The following is a 19,614-nucleotide window of genomic DNA, read 5'->3' on the forward strand; positions in this document are numbered from 1 at the left end:
ATAATAAACCTCTCCGTATTGCGTAACGCCTTTCTTGAAGTGTCCGCCACTGGAGCTTGTTCAGCATCTCCGTAACGCTCTCGCGCTGACTAAATGTCCCCATGACGAATCGCGCTGCTTTTCGCTGGATCATGTCTATCTCTTCTATTAATCCAACCTGGTAAGGGTCCCATACTGATGAGCAATACTCAAGAATCGGACGAACAAGCGTTTTGTAAGCTACTTCTTTCGTCGATGAGTCACATTTTCTTAGAATTCTTCCTATGAATCTCAACCTGACGCCTGCTTTTCCCACTATTTGTTTTATGTGATCATTCCACTTCAGATCGCTCCGGATAGTAACTCCTAAGTATTTTACGGTCGTTACCGCTTCCAATGATTTACCACCTATGGCATAGTCGTACTGGAATGGATTTCTGCCCCTATGTATGCGCATTATATTACATTTATCTACGTTTAGGGAAAGCTGCCAGCTGTCGCACCATGCATTAATCCTCTGCAGGTCCTCCTGGAGTACGTACGAGTCTTCTGATGTTGCTACTTTCTTGTAGACAACCGTGTCATCTGCAAATAGCCTCACGGAGCTACCGATGTTGTCAACTAAGTCATTTATGTATATTGTAAACAATAAAGGTCCTATCACGCTTCCCTGCGGTACTCCCGAAATTACCTCTACATCTGCAGATTTTGAACCGTTAAGAATGACATGTTGTGTTCTTTCTTCTAGGAAATCCTGAATCCAATCACAAACCTGGTCCGATATTCCGTAAGATCGTATTTTTTTCACTAAACGTAAGTGCGGAACCGTATCAAATGCCTTCCTGAAGTCCAGGAATACGGCATCAATCTGCTCGCCAGTGTCTACGGCACTGTGAATTTCTTGGGCAAATAGGGCGAGCTGAGTTTCACATGATCTCTGTTTGCGGAATCCATGTTGGTTATGATGAAGGAGATTTGTATTATCTAAGAACGTCATAATACGAGAACACAAAACATGTTCCATTATTCTACAACAGATTGACGTAAGCGAAATAGGCCTATAATTATTCGCATCTGATTTATGACCCTTCTTGAAAATGGGAACGACCTGCGCTTTCTTCCAGTCGCTAGGTACTTTACGTTCTTCCAGCGATCTACGATAAATTGCTGATAGAAAGGGGGCAAGTTCTTTAGCATAATCACTGTAGAATCTTAAGGGTATCTCGTCTGGTCCGGATGATTTTCCGCTACTAAGTGATAGCAGTTGTTTTTCAATTCCGATATCGTTTATTTCAATATTTTCCATTTTGGCGTCCGTGCGACGGCTGAAGTCAGGGACCGTGTTACGATTTTTCGCAGTGAAATAGTTTCGGAACACTGAATTCAGTATTTCTGCCTTTCTTCGGTCGTCCTCTGTTTCGGTGCCATCGTGGTCAACGAGTGACTGAATAGGGGATTTAGATCCGCTTACCGATTTTACATATGACCAAAACTTTTTAGGGTTCTTGTTTAGATTGTTTGCCAATGTTTTATGTTCGAATTCGTTGAATGCTTCTCTCATTGCTCTCTTTACGCTCTTTTTCGCTTCGTTCAGCTTTTCCTTATCAGCTATGATTCGACTACTCTTAAACCTATGATGAAGCTTTCTTTGTTTCCGTAGTACCTTTCGTACATGATTGTTATACCACGGTGGATCTTTCCCCTCGCTTTGGACCTTAGTCGGTACGAACTTATCTAAGGCGTACTGGACGATGTTTCTGAATTTTTTTCCATTTTTGTTCCACATCCTCTTCCTCAGAAATGAACGTTTGATGGTGGTCACTCAGATATTCTGCGATTTGTGCCCTATCACTCTTGTTAAGCAAATATATTTTCCTTCCTTTCTTGGGATTTCTTATTACACTTGTAGTCATTGATGCAACCACTGACTTATGATCACTGATACCCTCTTCTACATTCACGGAGTCGAAAAGTTCCGGTCTATTTGTTGCTATGAGGTCTAAAACGTTAGCTTCACGAGTTGGTTCTCTAACTATCTGCTCGAAGTAATTCTCGGACAAGGCAGTCAGGATAATGTCACAAGAGTCTCTGTCCCTGGCTCCAGTTCTGATTGTGTGACTATCCCATTCTATACCTGGTAGATTGAAGTCTCCCCCTATTACAATAGTATGATCACGAAACTTCTTCACGACGTTCTGCAGGTTCTCTCTGAGGCGCTCAACTACTACGGTTGCTGATGCAGGTGGTCTATAGAAGCATCCGACTATCATATCTGACCCACCTTTGATACTTAACTTAACCCAGATTATTTCACATTCGCATTCGCTAATAACTTCACTGGATATTATTGAATTCTTTACTGCTATAAATACTCCTCCACCATTGGCGTTTATCCTATCCTTGCGGTATATATTCCATTCTGTGTCTAGGATTTCGTTACTGTTCACTTCCGGTTTTAACCAACTTTCCGTTCCTAATACTATATGCGCACTATTTCCTTCAATAAGAGATACTAATTCAGGAACCTTGCCCTGGATACTCCTGCAGTTTACCAATATTACGTTAACTTTTCTTGTTTTTGGTCTCTGAGGACGGACGTTCTTTATCAACGATGATAATGTCCTCTCTGGTAAGCCGTCAGGTATTTTATCGTTTCGCCCAAGGGGGGGGGGGGGGGGGTCCCTCTAACCTAAAAAACCCCCGTGTGCACGCCACACGTACTCTGCTACCTTAGTAGCTGCTTCCGGTGTGTAGTGCACGCCTGACCTGTCTAGGGGGGCCCTACAGTTCTCCACCCAATAACGGAGGTCGATGAATTTGCAACCATTATAGTCGCAGAGTCGTCTGAGCCTCTGGTTTAGACCCTCCACACCTCTGGGCACTATGCTGCAGATATTAAGCTCAGCTTGCACTCCGCGTGCGATGCTGGTTGTCTTCACCAAATCAGCCAGCCGCCGGAAGGAACCAAGGATGGCCTCAGAACCCAAGCGGCAGGCGTCATTCATTCCGACATGTGCTACTATCTGCAGCCGGTCACACCCAGTGCGTTCAATAGCTGCCGGAAGGGCCTCCTCCACATTACGGACGAGACCCCCCGGCAAGCACACCGAGTGCACACTGGCATTCTTCCCCGACCTACCTGCTATTTTCCTAAGGGGCTCCATAACCCGCCTAACGTTGGAGCTCCCTATAACTAATAGGCCCGCCCTCTGTGACTGTCGGGACCTTGCCGGAGAATCGGCCACTGGCCCAACAGGCGAGGCATCCTGTGGTGGCTCGGAAACGATGTCATCACCACTAGGAAGCACCCCGTACCTGTTGGAAAGGGGTAAGGCAGCTGCCACGCGGCCAGATCCCACCTTCGCCTTTCGGCCAGGCACGCGCGAGCCCACCACTGTCCGCCATTCACCCTGGAGTGATGGCTGACCGGTAAGATGCTCACTGCCGGAAGACGCAGCGACATCAGGGGTTCCATGTGATTCCAAGGCCACCGAAGTAGGCATAGGTCTCACCACAGTTGCCCCAACGCCACTACGAGCCGACGCCTGCGCCTCGAGCTCGATGAGCCTAACAGACAAAGCCTCCACCTGCCCCCGAAGAGTGGCCAATTCTCCTTGCGTCCGCTCACAACAACCACAGTCCCTACACATGACTATGTTTACCTTACTCTATACGGTGACAAATTCCCAAGATAATCTTCTGATGAGCTACTCTGATAATCAAGAAACACTCACTGAAATACGAGACGCGAAAACTACGCTAGGTTTTCCCAGAAAAAGTATTTAAAAGCTAAGCGCAGCAAATAAGTACAAAAACGCTTTATACAAACAGTACTCGCTGCTGCTGGTGCTCTCGCTCTGGCTGTCACAAGACAACTGTACGTGTGTGCACGAAAACTGCCTACGTAGAACATACACAAATTTATGTTTTTGTCCCACTAATGTGCCATTACAAGTACTTCAAGTCAATTGTTTTTTAATTTCTTATCCAAGACAAATAATTTTAAATGGCACGATGCGCTCGTAATTCAGTAACGTAGTTAGGATTAAAGGAATGTGATATGTAGGTAATGCGAGAGCTGCATCAAACCAGTCTCTGGACTGAAGACCACAACAAACAACAACATGTAGGTAATAACTCCTGATGAATGTAGTGAATATAAAACTGATTTAGTGCATCCGGTGATGGCCGAACTCCGATGTGTAGACATAGGAAATGAGTTAGTAGCACAGATGCTGTCCCATTACAAAGTTAAAAAAAAAAAAACAGAACAATCAACTTATTGTTAGTGCGAAGAAACGAGGCTTCGTGATTGTGCTTGTCAACAAGGTAACGTAGTGAAATAAGAAATGTGTGCTGTGTGTTGCAGTGGACCGCGCGCGACAGTCTTTCCGGCAGTCACTGCGGATGGGGTCGCTACGTGGCCGCGGCCTTCGCCTCGCCGGCTACCTCACGCCGCCCAGCGACGTCACTGCCGAAGACGCTGACGGCGACGAAGATCACGACCACGAGGCCACCAGGTAACATGCGCACAAGCCTGACAAACACTTCAAGCGCTGACGTCCGAATAAAAATTATAATGGCAAATACATTTCTCAGGCTTGTCCCCGGAAGTACCACAATGTTTCATCGAAGTAGCTGTGTGGTTGTTGCTGTGTTCACCGCTGCAAGACGCGACTGGTTATACTCGTTGTTGCCAAACATAGTTACTGGAAACGCTGAACTTCCAGGTGAGGGCGGAGGGTAAGCGTGTCGGGCTGTTCCTCCAGTCGTAACTACAACTATGAAAAATTGGGCATAATGAATGCAGTGAGCATTAATTAGTAACCGATGGTGTCATCAATTCGTGCTGGGCTGGTAGCTCAGTAGCGCTCAACGTGTGCACCAGTTCAGTCCATTTCGTTGTTTCGTTGGACCTTGTGGCTCAGAGTGCCAGTTTTTACATTGCTGGCAAGGGCAGTTTTTTCATAGAAGTATCGCGCCAATTTCTTGAAGCGCTCATGACGAAGCGGCTTCACACCCATTTCATGAATCGTTTTAGTATGAGACCAAGAAGATACTTTCAGTGCACGTTTTAAGGCGCGGGTTTGGACTGTCTGCAGCATCCGTATGTTCTGTTTTTCTGTGGTGCCCCATACAACAGCAGCATATCCCAGTATTGGAAACACCATAGTTTTACGTAGGGTGAACCCTAGGAGGCGAGGAAGAGAATGCATGGGGCTCAAGAGAGGTAAAGTTCCCTCTTCCTTTCAACATGTTGGCGCCACGTCAGACATCTGTCAACGTGTCGCCAGGATACTTGGCTGTAGATCATTCGACGGATTCACACCCCACAATTATATTTTGTAAGTCTTTGGTCACCACCTCCTGAGTGACGTTGATAGTCTGTGTTTTGGAGGCGTTGTCGACATTCCTTTGTTCAGTCACCAATGTTGTCGTTTGCCTGCAGCAGTAGTCGGAGTTCATGCTGCACTTCAATACAGCAGTGCCGATATCACATAAGGAGGTAAAGTAAGTGCAGGCGTCTTGATATTTTGACATCAACGGACTCTAACTAAGATGTCGTCTTTTGCTTGTTACTATTGGTAGTCGCCCAGCAACTAGGTACACATGTTGTTGGGTGTAAGATTAATCGCTAAGACGTCAGCCATAGCGTTCGCTTTCGCATCAGGTCCACAGATGTTGCCGTTGACCATTAGAAGCGGTGGGATTTTGCTTAACCTTCTAGTGAACAGTCGTCTCGCATTCTATGCTGCCCATCTTGAAATGACACGTTCGCAAGACCTTGATTGAATTCTGTGTTCTTGTTCGGTAGCTTTAATGTCGTTCCTCATCCTACTGAGCAATCACTAGGTGTCCGGATTGCGGGTGAGTTGCCATTCTCTGAAAACATTATTTTCCTTGATGGCGTCCAGCAGGTGTGGAGGTGGGGGGAGGGTGGAGGGGGGGCCGTGCAGCAGACGTAGCCGACGCCTACTGTTTTCTTCGTCTGCTGGCGCTGGAGTAGCATCTTGAGTTGCTTGGAGCGGATCTTGGGTTATGTATTGAAGAACTGCCTTTGTTCCGACTTCTTGAGGACCAGGAATGTGCTGGGACCAGGAATGTGCTGTAGGACTTCGTCCATTTTTTGTTGACAAATTTTCTACGTTACACCGTAGGTATCTAGTCCTGTTGTCTTGTTGGCATGGCACCCACCTTTATTTCGAATGTTACTGGTACATTGTCCGAAGACAATATGATACCGTCAAGAACAGAAGACTTTCGGTCGTAAAGAGTATATGGGCAACAGATGTCACCATTGAGGAACTTTAATCTAAACGAGTACCAGTGCAATTTTATAAATTTCAGGAACATTGCCGTTTTCACTACAGTGCAGGAGGGACGCAAAATGTGTGACGTGTGCTGGCAATCACAATAGCAGTGAGTTCACCCAAGACTTTTTAAACGAAAAACCAAAATGTATCAATTGCTGCGGAGATCATGTTGCTAGCTGTGAACGGCTGTGAGGCATACAGGTGACAGGCGAGCACTCGCCAGGCAGCGAAATCAGCACATGAAATGAGCTCTGCGAAAAACGGGAGTCAGCCATGCAACGTCTGTCTCTAGTGATACAAAATCCCGACAAAATACTGAGCTGAAGGATGACAGACAACGTAAACACTGCGATCTTCATCCCAGTCACAACACCTCCGAACATTAGCAAGTCTTAACCAGTCTAACCGAAATGTTGAAGCTTTCAGTGGACCTGGTACGTCACATTCGATGTTACATTGGAATCGCCGTTCGTACTGCTGTGGCAGAGGCCACAACCTCCGTCAGATTTGTTAACGCCACCGATGGACAACAGATACCGTGGGTTAACTACCATCTAATGAAATGCAAACTGCATATTCAACTAAGCAGGCGAAGTCTAAGAATTTCCTACAAAAGGAAGGATGACTAATGTCGTGTCACGTAAATTCATTTAAAGGCCGATGTCAACGTTGCAGATGAAAATTATTGCTGCTACAGAAATGATAGTACGACTGCAGGTGTCAGAACAGCCATATACATACAGAAATCGCTTCGTCATCATCTCCTATAACTACGTCACCATTTCATATAACTACCAGCACAGGAGACAACAGAAGCAACCTGAGAAGCAATCGACAAAGCGCAAGGGGGAATTACCATCGTAGCCGCCTACAACCCCCAAGAGAACTCTTCGATCCTGCCGATATCGCGATCCTTCAAACACTGCCCGGCAGAACTTTTATCAGTGGAAATTTTAATGCGAGGAACACCATTTATGATTCTAGGGTGACCAACATAAGCGGCCACCGGCTTCTGCGCTTCATGGAAGCAAACGACGCCATCACCGTCAGCCCTGGTGATCTCACAGGCTGTCCCACCAACTGAAGAAGGCCAGATCTCTTAGATATAGCCATTTCATAGTCGCTACCATGTGACATTACGGCGAGGTAAAAAATTATTGCGAGTGAAATTTATGCAACATATCCAAATTTTTTTCAGAGGTGAGAGCAGGACGAGAGGTATAACCGTTCTCGAGATATTGAATAACATGTTGGCGGACGGTCTACGCAGGAGCAGCGCGCTACTGGTGCGCGATGCGACCCATACTCAGCCCTGCTTATCGTATATCGTGCGGTTGGATCAGCCCCAGATTTCGTAAACGGTTCAAGATGTCGAAACGTGGTTGCTTGAAAATGATAGCTCGTGAAGAGTCACGTATTTTTTCGCATGATAAATACGCTAAACCTCTTTATCTACCAAGATGTGGAAGCAATTGTAGTTTATTACAATGGATCGATGTACTTTTTTAAATGGCATTTAATAGCATTTTAAATGAGAAGTACAGTGACATGGAACACATTAACATTTACAATACTCTATACATACCTACAGAGATTAATCCAAAACTAATTTGCTCGTATGTCATAAGATGTAATTGCCAAGTATGTAGAAGCACTAATCATTTCGTTTTGTAAATTAAAAACGCTTTTCTCTTGCTGTAATGTATTTTATTTGTTCCAGAAGCGTTTCGCCTTTCCCTGTAAGGTATCTTCAGCGGAATTTAGAGTGATACAGTTTTGTTTTGATATGCGATATTTGTAGATTATAACACAGTTAACATATTTTTTACTTAAGCAAGTGATTACCTACAGTTATTAGAGTTTTTGGCTGGCATCTACGTTTCCTCTCATCTGGTCAAGTGCTGGAGGTTGCACTGTAACTTCACTAACGAAACATAAGCACATTTTCACGTTACGAACTTTTTCCTTTACAGTTTTCATGTTATTTACGCTAATTGCCGTCGAGCACAAATATTTCTCTGTCACAAGCCGTAGACACTTTACCGAAAACTGTGGTTTAATGTTGTAATTGTTGTGTATTAACTTTATGTCTCTTCCTATTTGGTTTGTTTATGTACATGTTGTCAACCTTAGAAGGTATATGCTGAAAACTAACGTCTGTTCATTTCTGTTGTCTTGTGTGTGTGTGTGTGTGTGTGTGTGTGTGTGTGTGTGTGTGTGTGTGAGTGGGTGGGTGATTAGTCGCTTGTAGAAAGCTATCACACAATGGTTGAAAGTTTTGGTGTAGAGCTGACTTGAGTTTTGATTCAAATGTTTTGTGGAGAGGTTCAAAAATGGCTCTGAGCACTATGGGACTCAATATCTGAGGTCGTCAGTCCCCTAGAACTTGGAACTACTTAAACCTAACTAACCTAAGGACATCACACACATCCATGCCCGAGGCAGGATTCGAACCTACGACCGTAGCAGTCACGTGGTTCCGGACTGAAGCGCCTAGAACCGCACGACCACCGCGGCCGGCAGAGAGGTTCATGTAAGAGTAAACTCGATGTTTAAATTAATAAATAAAATAGTAAAATAACGCTCCAACAGAGGATTATCATCAAGTGGCCGAGCGGTTCTAGGCGCTACAGTCTGGAGCCGCGTGACCGCTACGGTCGCAGGTTCGAATCCTGCCTCGGGCATGGATGTGTGTGATGTCCTTAGGTTAGTTAGGTTTAAGTAGTTCTAAGTTCTAGGGGACTCATGACCTCAGATGTTAAGTCCCATAGTGCTCAGAGCCATTTTAGACGATTATCATCATCATGATACCACCCAACCCCTTCTCCTCACTTGTACATGAATCCCTCCACAAAACATTTAAAGCAAAAATCAACTGAGTTAAACACCAAAACTTTCAACCACTGTCTGACAGCTATTACATTCAGCTTTCTAGAACTGACTAATCTCACACACACACACACACACACACACACACACACACACACACACACACGTACTCTCGCAAGCAGATATAAAGAGAACAGAAACGAGCAGAGGTTAGTTCAGCAAATACTTCGTTAGGTGGACAACGTGTACGTAAACAAACCAAATAAGAAGAGACATAAAGTGAACACTGAGTAGTTACGATATTAAATCACAGTTTTTGGTAAAATTTGTACAGATACTGACAGAAGAATAATAGTGCTCCACATCAATTAGCGCAAAGAAGATGAAAATTGTGAATAAAAAAGTTCATAACGTGAAAATGTGCTTATGTTTCGTAAGTGAAACTATAGTGTGACCTCCAGCATGTGACCAGAGGAAGTGAATTGTAGATGCCAGCCAAGAAGTCGAATAAATGTAACAAATCACTTTATAAGTAAAAAATAAGACGTGAAGTGTATTATAATCTACGAATATTGCGTATCGAAACAAAACTGTATCGTGCTAGATTCCACTGAAGAGGCCTTGAAATAAAAGGCGAAACACGTCTGGAACAAATAAAATACATTTCTGTGTTTGCTGTGGACGATAGTCACGCAAACAAACGTATTGTTAACTATTTCGTTTTGCCTTGAGACATTTTACTTACCTGCAACGCTTAGAAGGCTCTATAACTACTTATAATAACACCAGCTTGCCAGTTATTCTTTCCAGCACCGCTAAAGTAGTTTTTACTGGCAGGGTACATAGCCTCTGATAAGTCACTTTCTTTTATCGAAAAATTATACATCCCTGACCACCTCTTTGTGCCAAACTCTTTGGCATAGAGCACCAACCATAGTGTCTTCAGTATCAATAAGCTCTGGAGGACAATAGACAATACTAGATGAGCATTCTCAATTAACCCAGTCTTGCAAGTAGTTGTGAAAGACCAATCATAATAATTTTCTTCACAGTTACCACTTTAGTTGCTATGATAGAGTGGTCGATTCGATATCTGGTTATCAAAATGTCGTATTTATTTTTCGTGTTGATACAGCGCTCCACACTAGTCTGTCCTGTGTAAACTTCATCTCTTCATTACTACTGCAACCCACATCCATTCGAATCTGCTTACCGTTGTTAAGCCTTGGTCTCTCTCTACTATTTTGCGTCCATTACCAAACTGACGATTCCTTGATGACTCGTAATAAGTCCTGTCACCAATCCCTTCCTGTAGACAATTCGTGCCATAGTTTCCTTTTTCTCTTCAGTTGAATTAAGTACCTGCTCATTAGTTGTACGATCTACAAATTTAATCTTCGGCATTCTTCTTTAGCACCACATTTTGAAAGTATCCATTGACTTCTTGATGGAACTATTTATCATCCAGGTTTCAATTGCATATAAGGCTGCACTCCACACAGATATCGCAGTAAAATGCTTCCCAACATTTTAATTTGTAGTCGATGTCAACAAAATTTTCTTTTTAATAAACGTTTTTCTTGCTATTGCCAGTCTGCATTTTATATCTTCTCTGCTTCGGCGTTCTCAACTACTGCTTCCCTTTTTAAAGTACTTGAAGTCTTACAACTGCAGCCTAATTTCTGTAGAAGTTGTAGATAATCTTGTGTCCATGTGTTTTTGTAGAAGTTGTAGATAATCTTGTGTCCATGTGTTTTATCTGTGATACCAACAGAGCGTCAAAGAGTGTATTTCAGTCAAGATTGTCAAAAGCTCTCTCGAAATCTACAAATGCTATAAACTATCTACTAAGATATGTGGTAGGATCAGTACTGCCATACGTGTTCAGTCATTTCACAGAAACCAAACATTGAGCTCATGTTCGTTTTCTATAGCCCCTCCCCACTATATGTTCCTTCTACCTTACAGCCTTCTCTTCTTCGCTTAGTTCTGGCTTGGCATCTGAGCTGTTAATGTTCGTACAATTGCTTCTCTTTGCTAAAAAGTAGTTTTTAATTTTGGCATCTGTCCTGTCCAAGTGCAAAATCGCAAAGCAAAGCGATGGAGTCACAGCAAGTATTTGTTCAGGGCCGATCGGTTTTCTAAATGTTGTCGACTATACAGGGTGAGTCACTAACTATTGCCACCTAGAATAACTCCGGAAGTATGATAGTAGTTGAAAAGCTTGTTGAACAAATATTGCATGGGACAAGGGGGGCCATAATATGACGATGGTTTTTTGTTGCTAGGTGGTGTCGTGTCAGAGATATGAAGATCAACTTTTTTTTATGGGATGCTGTAGTTTGGTACTTACTTTCTGATAGCGGCTATCGAGACGAGTCCAATGATGTGTAACAGTAAGGTCTTTGAAGGTCAACGAAGGTCATAAAGGTGGCATGAACGTCCATTTACAGAAGATGTACGAAGTAATGACCATTGGTATCAATGCTGTGCTGAAATCATCTTATTATGGATTTAATGGTATTCATTATCACTTTGGCGCTTATAGGCTTATCGAAGCACATACTCTGACAATTCTCGCTCGTATATCGTGCAAATAGTAAATATTCACCGAATACGCCGTATCCATCTAACGTGCCATTGACATGTAAACACCATTCGACGGTTTCGCAGTACAACACTAATAGGAACGATAAGACTAATATCGACGAATCAAACGAATGTTAATGATGTATTCCTTCAAAGAACAATTCGATATGCATCTCATTTACGGAGAATGCTAATGAAATTCAGTGAGAACTAGAGAGTTATACGCTGAAAGATATGCTCAACGTACTAACCTACACGTCGCACATTTAAATATGTGTATGATAAATTGAGAACAACCGGATCTTTAACGCATCGGAAACATGTCCGACATAGGAAAGTTACCAACGAGTAAACGGAAATTGTTACTCTTGCCACTGTGGTTCGAGATCCTTGTGTCAGTTCGCGTCAAATCGCAAGAGGATCTGGCATGAGCCGTAGTAGTGTTGTTCGTGTTGTGCATCGACATATACAGTAGTCCATGAGACGAGTGATTGGTACTGACAGTTACGGCGGGCAGACGGCGCTGTTGCCGAACGTGGCTCACAGCACGCGGCGCCCTGTCTGCTACACGCATTCTCTAGCAGCAGAAATAAAAGCGAGACAAAATACAAGTCGTATTGGTACGCGTGAATTTATTTAAAGTTGTTGCTTGAAATATATTAACTCGAAAACTGATAAGAGCTATTTAGTACAAGTGTCTAAGATGCTGAAACATAATAAAGTTATTTGTTAAACTTCACAACTGAAATAAAAACTATTTTCGCAAGTTGTTGAACATTAGCAGTTTTGGTTTCCATTGTTAAGTATTAGCATTATTAATTTGTTCTACTACAAGCTACAGAATAATTGGTCAGTGTATTAAGAGTTATAATCTGAAGAAAGTACTCACAATATGATGATCTGGTTGTAGATCGATAGCAAACTCCCTCCTTACATTCCTGAATACGTTGTAGTTACTGTAATGGAAAAACACCACTCACATCACTGTCAGAATCTGATTTGACATTGTCATCCTCAGCACTACTCGAACTATCACTGCTCTCTGCCAGATGTATAATTAAATTTTCGATGCATTCTTCCACAACCCCTTCGGTTTTGGCCGCCTCTCTGATGGCACTTGCAGTGCTGTTTACAATTTTAGCCCACGTCTCGATTGTCACTTTATTGATAGCTGCTGGAAGGAGAGTTTCCACTTCAGAGATCGTGAATTTTTTACTGTTTGCAGCAATGTAATTTTTTATCCGCGCTCACACTCCTTCAATTGCATTGAAGTGACAGTGGTATGGAGGAAGCCGAACGATTTCATGCCCATGCCTTTTAGCAATCTCGTCAATTACATATGTTGGAAATTGGGGTTTCTTTTGTGCCACAATTTCGAGCAGTTCCGCCTTCCTTAAATCTTCTCTGAAATCTACTTTTCGCCGTTTCAACCACTGAATGATATCGTCTTTTTTTGTTGCCAAGGTTGGTGCCTCATCGTGAACAACGGAATGATAAGGCGCATAGTCCATAACAATCACTGATGGACTTGTCAGATTCGTCATAAGCGATGTCTCGAACCATTCTTGAAATACTACACTGTTCACTTCTTCATGGTAATCTCCCGTCTTTTTTGACCGAAACATTTTCAAGCAGTTTGGCACAAAACCTTTCGATGTTCCTGCATGTAAGACAATAATACGCCCTCCTTTGCCAACAGGCACTGCCATTGTCCCCTCGGGCGTTCCATCATTCCAGCCTCTACGTAAAGAATGGCTGGCATTGACCCAAGTTTCATCTAACCACACTATATTTTCGAATTCCACACCCATGATCCTGCGCAGAAATCTGCACCGCCATGCAACTACACCTGTCCTTTCCATTAATATTTTGCGTCCGTTAAACAGTGAATAGCTGAAGCCTACGTCTTTCAACACTGTACGCAATGAAAATTTGCTCCCTTTAAAAAGATCGTCTTTCTGAAGCGACACCTGTAATTTAGATAGAGTGGGATGTTCCTTTCTCTTATAATAGCTGTATATATGACGACGAATAGCGTCTTTATGAAAATCGTCCAAAGCTGTCACCTTCTTATTTCTCGGTCGCTTCTTTCCTGGTGTGTGCAGCTTTGTTGTGCCACTCTCGTCACAATCTACACTATACTGTTCTTTCCCTATCTTTACAACAGTGTCCTTACTTATTTTCAATGCTGCTGCAGTTCTCTTCACAACCTGAACAACAGGAATTAAGGGCCCACCTTTGTCCTTTTCTTTCTCAAAGTAATCCCTCACAGAGCACACGAATTCACGGGCCTGGGTGTGTAGCACACTTTTCTTCCTCCGTTTCACTTCTTGTGTTGGGCTGGTACTACCCGCCGCACTAGACATTGTTTACAACGAAACATAAACAAAGAAACACTAAAAACAACAAAAACGAAATAAACTGCGAATTCAACTTCAGACAAACGACGAACGACCGCACCGCCTGCACGCGAGACACTGGTAAGTTTCATAAGCGCGCGCGACCGGGTTTCAGAGCGGCAACGTGGCCCTTGCTACCCGCTCAAAGTCAGGCCGTCATTGGCTGCTTGCCTGCGGTCGCTAGGCAACGGAAAGACGCTACCGAGCTGTCAATACCAAAGACTCGTCTCCCAGACTATAAATATCATCCTTACCATATCCATCTTCACCAAGACTTAACTGGTACGGATTATATGCGTCGCACTGAATTTTGCGATGGGCTCAACTTCAGATTCAGAGGGATGACACATTTATGAATTTGATTTTATTTACTGACGAGGCTACATTCATGAACCATGGAAATGTTTCCAGAATGAGATTTTCACTCTGCAGCGGAGTGTGCGCTGATATGAAACTTCCTAGCAGATTAAAACTGTGTGCCGGACCGAGACTCGAACTTGCAAAGGTCCCGAGTTCGAGTCTCGGTCCGGCACACAGTTTTAATCTGCCAGGAAGTTTCATGGAAATGTTAATTTGCATAACATGCATTATCGGGCAACTGAAAATCCGTGTCGGCTGCGGCAAGTTGCACACCAAAAACCGTGGTCGGTGAATGTATGGTGTGGGATTCTGGAGGACAGAATTCAGGCCTGAGGGGCATGAAAGGGAAGCAGTGGTTGGGAAAGGAGTGAGACCGGGTTGTAGCCTCTCCCCGATGTTATTCAATCTGTATATTGAGCAAGCAGTAAAGGAAACAAAAGAAAAATTCGGAGTAGATATTAAAATTCATGGAGAAGAAGTAAAAACTTTGAGGTTCGCCGATGACATTGTAATTCTGTCAGAGACAGCAAAGCACTTGGAAGAGCAGTTGAACGGAATGGACAGTGTCTTGAAAGGAGGATATAAGATGAACATCAACAAAAGCAAAACGAGGATAATGGAATGTAGTCATATTAAATCGGGTGATGCTGAGGGGATTAGATTAGGAAATGAGACACTTAAAGTAGTAAAGGAGTTTTGCTATTTAGGGAGTAAAATAACTGATGATGGTCGAAGTAGAGAGGATATAAAATGTAGACTGGCAATGGCAAGGAAATCGTTTCTGAAGAAGAGAAATTTGTTAACATCGAGTACAGATTTAAGTGTCAGGAAGTCGTTTCTGAAAGTATTTGTATGGAGTGTAGCCATGTATGGAAGTGAAACATGGACCATAACCAGTTTGGACAAGAAGAGAGTAGAAGCTTTCGAAATGTGGTGCTACAGAAGAATGCTGAAGATAAGGTGGGTAGATCACGTAACTAATGAGGAGGTATTGAATAGCATTGGGGAGAAGAGAAGTTTGTGGCACAACTTGACTAGAAGAAGGGATCGGTTGGTAGGACATGTTTTGAGGCATCAAGGGATCACAAATTTAGCATTGGAGGGCAGCGTGGAGGGTAAAAATCGTAGAGGGAGACCAAGAGATCAATACACTAAGCAGATTCAGAAGGATGTAGGTTGCAGTAGGTACTGGGAGATGAAGAAGCTTGCACAGGTTAGAGTAGCGTGGAGAGCTGCATCAAACCAGTCTCAGGACTGAAGACCACAACAACAACAACAATGCACGTGACAGTACTTTCCTAGTCCGGCTACTGCTGGTTTCCTACCCAAAGTGCCTGATGACACAGAATTTGCAGGGAATCAATTACTTGTTCTGGGATACCAGGTACAGATGTGAAGGATGACGATGTGCTTGGTGCACAATACAGCGGCCCTCCCGTGTGATTTCCTGACATGATTGACTGGCTCCTTGGTGATCAATATGTCGACTACCACGTTCCAACGCAGTCCACCATCGGACAGCTGTCACATCCATGTGCCTCACAGATCTGGATATTGCACAATTCGACCAGCCGGATAAACGCACACCTACAGTGAAGCCACTGTCAATCTCTGTCAGATTCTGGTAATATTTTCTCACGCGAGTACGTGGCCTCTCCCTGTATTTCGCAGTGAGCACTCAACGACCGACGCTGTCCACGCTCCTCATATATACACATAAAATAAAAGATTTGCATCACCCCGGTTCCCAGAATTCCTGAAGATAAACGTTGATTGTGGATATTGTACCACAGACACAGTCCCTTTGACTGTTCAGAGATGTCACTAAACCCGCCCAAATATGTAAACAACCATGCATGAGCAATGCCTACTAGACGCAGGGGGTCCGACAGCCGATCAGTTCCAGTCATTCCACCAGGAAGGAGGTACACGGCTCGCATTGTCTGTAGTTCAACCATGCCTAGACGGTCAATACCGCGTTTCGATCGCGACCGCATTGTTACTTTGTGCCAGGAAGGGCTCTCAACAAGGAATAATTCCAGGCGTCTCGGAGTCAACCAAACCGGACATGGAGGAGATACAGAGAGACAGGAACTGTCGATGACATGCCTCGCACAGGCTGCACAAGGCCCACTACGGCAGTGGATGACCGCTACCTATGGATTATGGCTCGAAGGAACCCTGACAGCAACGCCACCATGTTGAATAACGCTATTCGTGCAGCCACAGGACGACCTGTTACGACTCAAACTGTGTCAATAGGCTGCATGATGCGCAACTTCACTCCCGACGTCCATAGCGAGATTCATCTTTGCAACCACGACACCCTGCAGTCATTAAAGATGGGCCCAACAACATGCCGAATGGACCGCTCAGGATTGGCATCACGTTCTCTTCACCGATGAGTGTCGCATATGCCTTCAACCAGACAATCGTCGGAGACGTGGTTGGAGGCAACCCTGCCAGGCTGAACACCGTAGACACACTGTCCAGCAAGTGCAGCAAGGTGGAGGTTCCCTAATGTTTTGGGGTGGCATTATGTGGGGCCGACAACGACGCCGGTGGTCATGGAAGGCGCCGTAACGGCCATCCTCCGACCGATAGTGCAACCATATCGGCAGCATATTGGCGAGGCATTCGTCTTTATGGACGATAACTCGCGCCCCCATCGTGCACACCTTGTGAATGACTTCCTTCAGGGTAACGACATCGCTCGACTAGTGTGGCCAACATGTTCTCCAGACATGAACCCTTCCAAACATGCCTGAGATAGATTGAAAAGGGCTGTTTATGGACGACGTGACCCACCACCCACTCTGAGGAATCTACGTCGAATCGCCGTTGAGGAGTGGGACAATCTGCACCAACAGTGCCTTGATGAACTTGTGAATAGTATGCTGCGACGAATAGAGGCAGGCATCAATGCAAGAGGACGTGCTACTGGGTATTAGAGGTACCGGTGTGTACAGCAATCTTGACCACCACCTCTGAAGGTATCGCTGTATGCTGGTACAACATGCAATGTGTGGTTTTCATGAGCAATAAAAGGGCGTAAATGATGTTTATGTTGATCTCTATTGCAATTTTCTGTACAGGTTCCCTAACTCTCGGAACCGAGGTGATGCAAAACGTTTTTTGATATGTGTACCAAAGTGGCTTGCACGGTATCAACACTAAACACGAACAACATAAATGCCACCTAGTGGCCGTTCTACATGTTACAGAGAGATGTAAATCTGATCATTTACATACTCGCCGATGGTGTGAAAGTGTACGAAGTTACGTTGCCATTCGACCGTCTCTTCTGGGTGCTTTGCTTTTTTTGTGAGGCACTGTAAGTTCACGCTGGTCGGTTCACCAAGTACGGTAACAAGAGCTCTAATTGATACCCCATGAGAATCAAATTCAGTGTCTTGATACAGGTGATTGATGAAATCTCTGAAACAACGCCGGTCGATGGAGGTAAAAATACAGTGTACCGTCACGAGTAGTTTAGGTATGTACTACCTGATCCATTTTAACCATGAAATGACCTTCAAGATCAACACGTGATCGTCACATGATTCTGAACGGCATTCATGATGTCATTGATGACCTTGAACTCATGACATATCAACCAATAAAGTAAATAAATCAGTCAAAGACTGGAAATTGAAAACCTTCACCCCTTCCTTATCTCCAGCGAATCAAAGCATAGTGTTAAAATGAAGAATCAAAGATGGCGGAAATAGCGCAAGTGTGTTAAGGGGAGAGTAGGAAGTCTCTCCTATTCCCGTACCTCATTTCTCCAACGAATCATAGCGCAGTATTAAAAATCCAGGATGATTTAAATACACCAGTTGTGCTTTATGCCCCATACCCCTCTTTCCAACCAATCAGTGCGGTACGTTTGTATCGGGACAGATTTCCAGAACGAAGGTGTCCCGACAGGAAGACGTTCGAAGCAATTGATCGGCGTCTTAGGGAGCACGGAACATGCCAGCCTATGACTCGCGACTGGGGAAGACCTAGAACGACGAGGACACCTGCAATGGACGAGGCAATTCTTCGTGCAGTTGACGATAACCCTAATGTCAGCGTCAGAGAATTTGCTGCTGTACAAGGTAACGTTGACCATGTCACTGTATGGAGAGTGCTACGGGAGAACCAGTTGTTTCCGTACCATGTACAGCGTGTGCAGGCACTATCAGCAGCTGATTGGCCTCCACGGGTACATTTCTGCGAATGGTTCATCCAACAATGTGTCAATCCTCATTTCAGTGCAAATGTTCTCTTTACGGATGAGGCTTCATTCCAACGTGATCAAATTGTAAATTTTCACAATCAACATGTGTGGGCTGACGAGAATCCGCACGCAATTGTGCAATCATGTCATCAACACAGATTTTCTGTGAACGTTTGGCAGGCATTGTTGGTGATGTGTTGATTGGGCCTTATGTTCTTCCACCTTCGCTCAATGGAGCACGTTATCATGATTTCATAGGGGATACTCTACCTGTGCTGCTAGAACATGTGCCTTTACAAGTACGACACAACATGTGGTTCATGCACGATGGAGCTCCTGCACATTTCAGTCGAAATGTTCGTACGCTTCTCAACAACAGATTCGGTGACCGATGGATTGGTAGAGGCGGACCAATTCCATGGCCTCCACGCTCTCCTGACCTCAACGCTGTTGACTTTCATTTATGGGGGCATTTGAAAGCTCTTGTCTACGCAACCCCGGTACCAAATGAAGAGGCTCTTCGTGCTCGTATTGTGGACGGCTGTGATACAATACACCATTCTCCAGGGCTGCATCAGCGCATCAGGGATTCCATGCGACGGAGGGTGGATGCATGTACCCTCGCTAACGGAGGACATTTTGAACATTTCCTGTAACAAAGTGTTCGAAGTCACGCTGGTACGTTCTGTTGCTGTGTGTTTCGATTCCGTGATTAATATGATTTGAGGAGAAGTAATAAAATGAGCTCAAACATGGAAAGTAAGCGTTTCCGGACACATGTCCACATAACATATTTTCTTTCTTTGTGTGTGAGGAATGTTTCCTGAAAGTTTGGCCGTACCTTTTTGTAACACCCTGTATACTACTGACCTGCCGTTAAAATGTTGTGCAAAAATGGTGTCATGTTAAATTATTTACA

The 19,614-nt window shown here is 44.1% G+C and overlaps 1 protein-coding gene across 1 annotated transcript in view; it reads left to right on the plus strand.

The window, feature by feature from the left end:
- LOC124555552 (potassium voltage-gated channel subfamily H member 2-like) overlaps window positions 1–19,614 on the plus strand; it is a 1,273,976-nt gene that overhangs the window by 734,776 nt on the left and 519,586 nt on the right. Inside the window, exon 4 of the mRNA XM_047129507.1 lies at window positions 4,349–4,499. Within this exon, the coding sequence (XP_046985463.1) occupies window positions 4,349–4,499 (151 nt within the window). The remainder of the gene's footprint in view (window positions 1–4,348; window positions 4,500–19,614) is intronic.

The sequence above is a fragment of the Schistocerca americana genome, chromosome X (genome assembly GCF_021461395.2).
Source record: "Schistocerca americana isolate TAMUIC-IGC-003095 chromosome X, iqSchAmer2.1, whole genome shotgun sequence".
Taxonomy (NCBI): domain Eukaryota; kingdom Metazoa; phylum Arthropoda; class Insecta; order Orthoptera; family Acrididae; genus Schistocerca; species Schistocerca americana.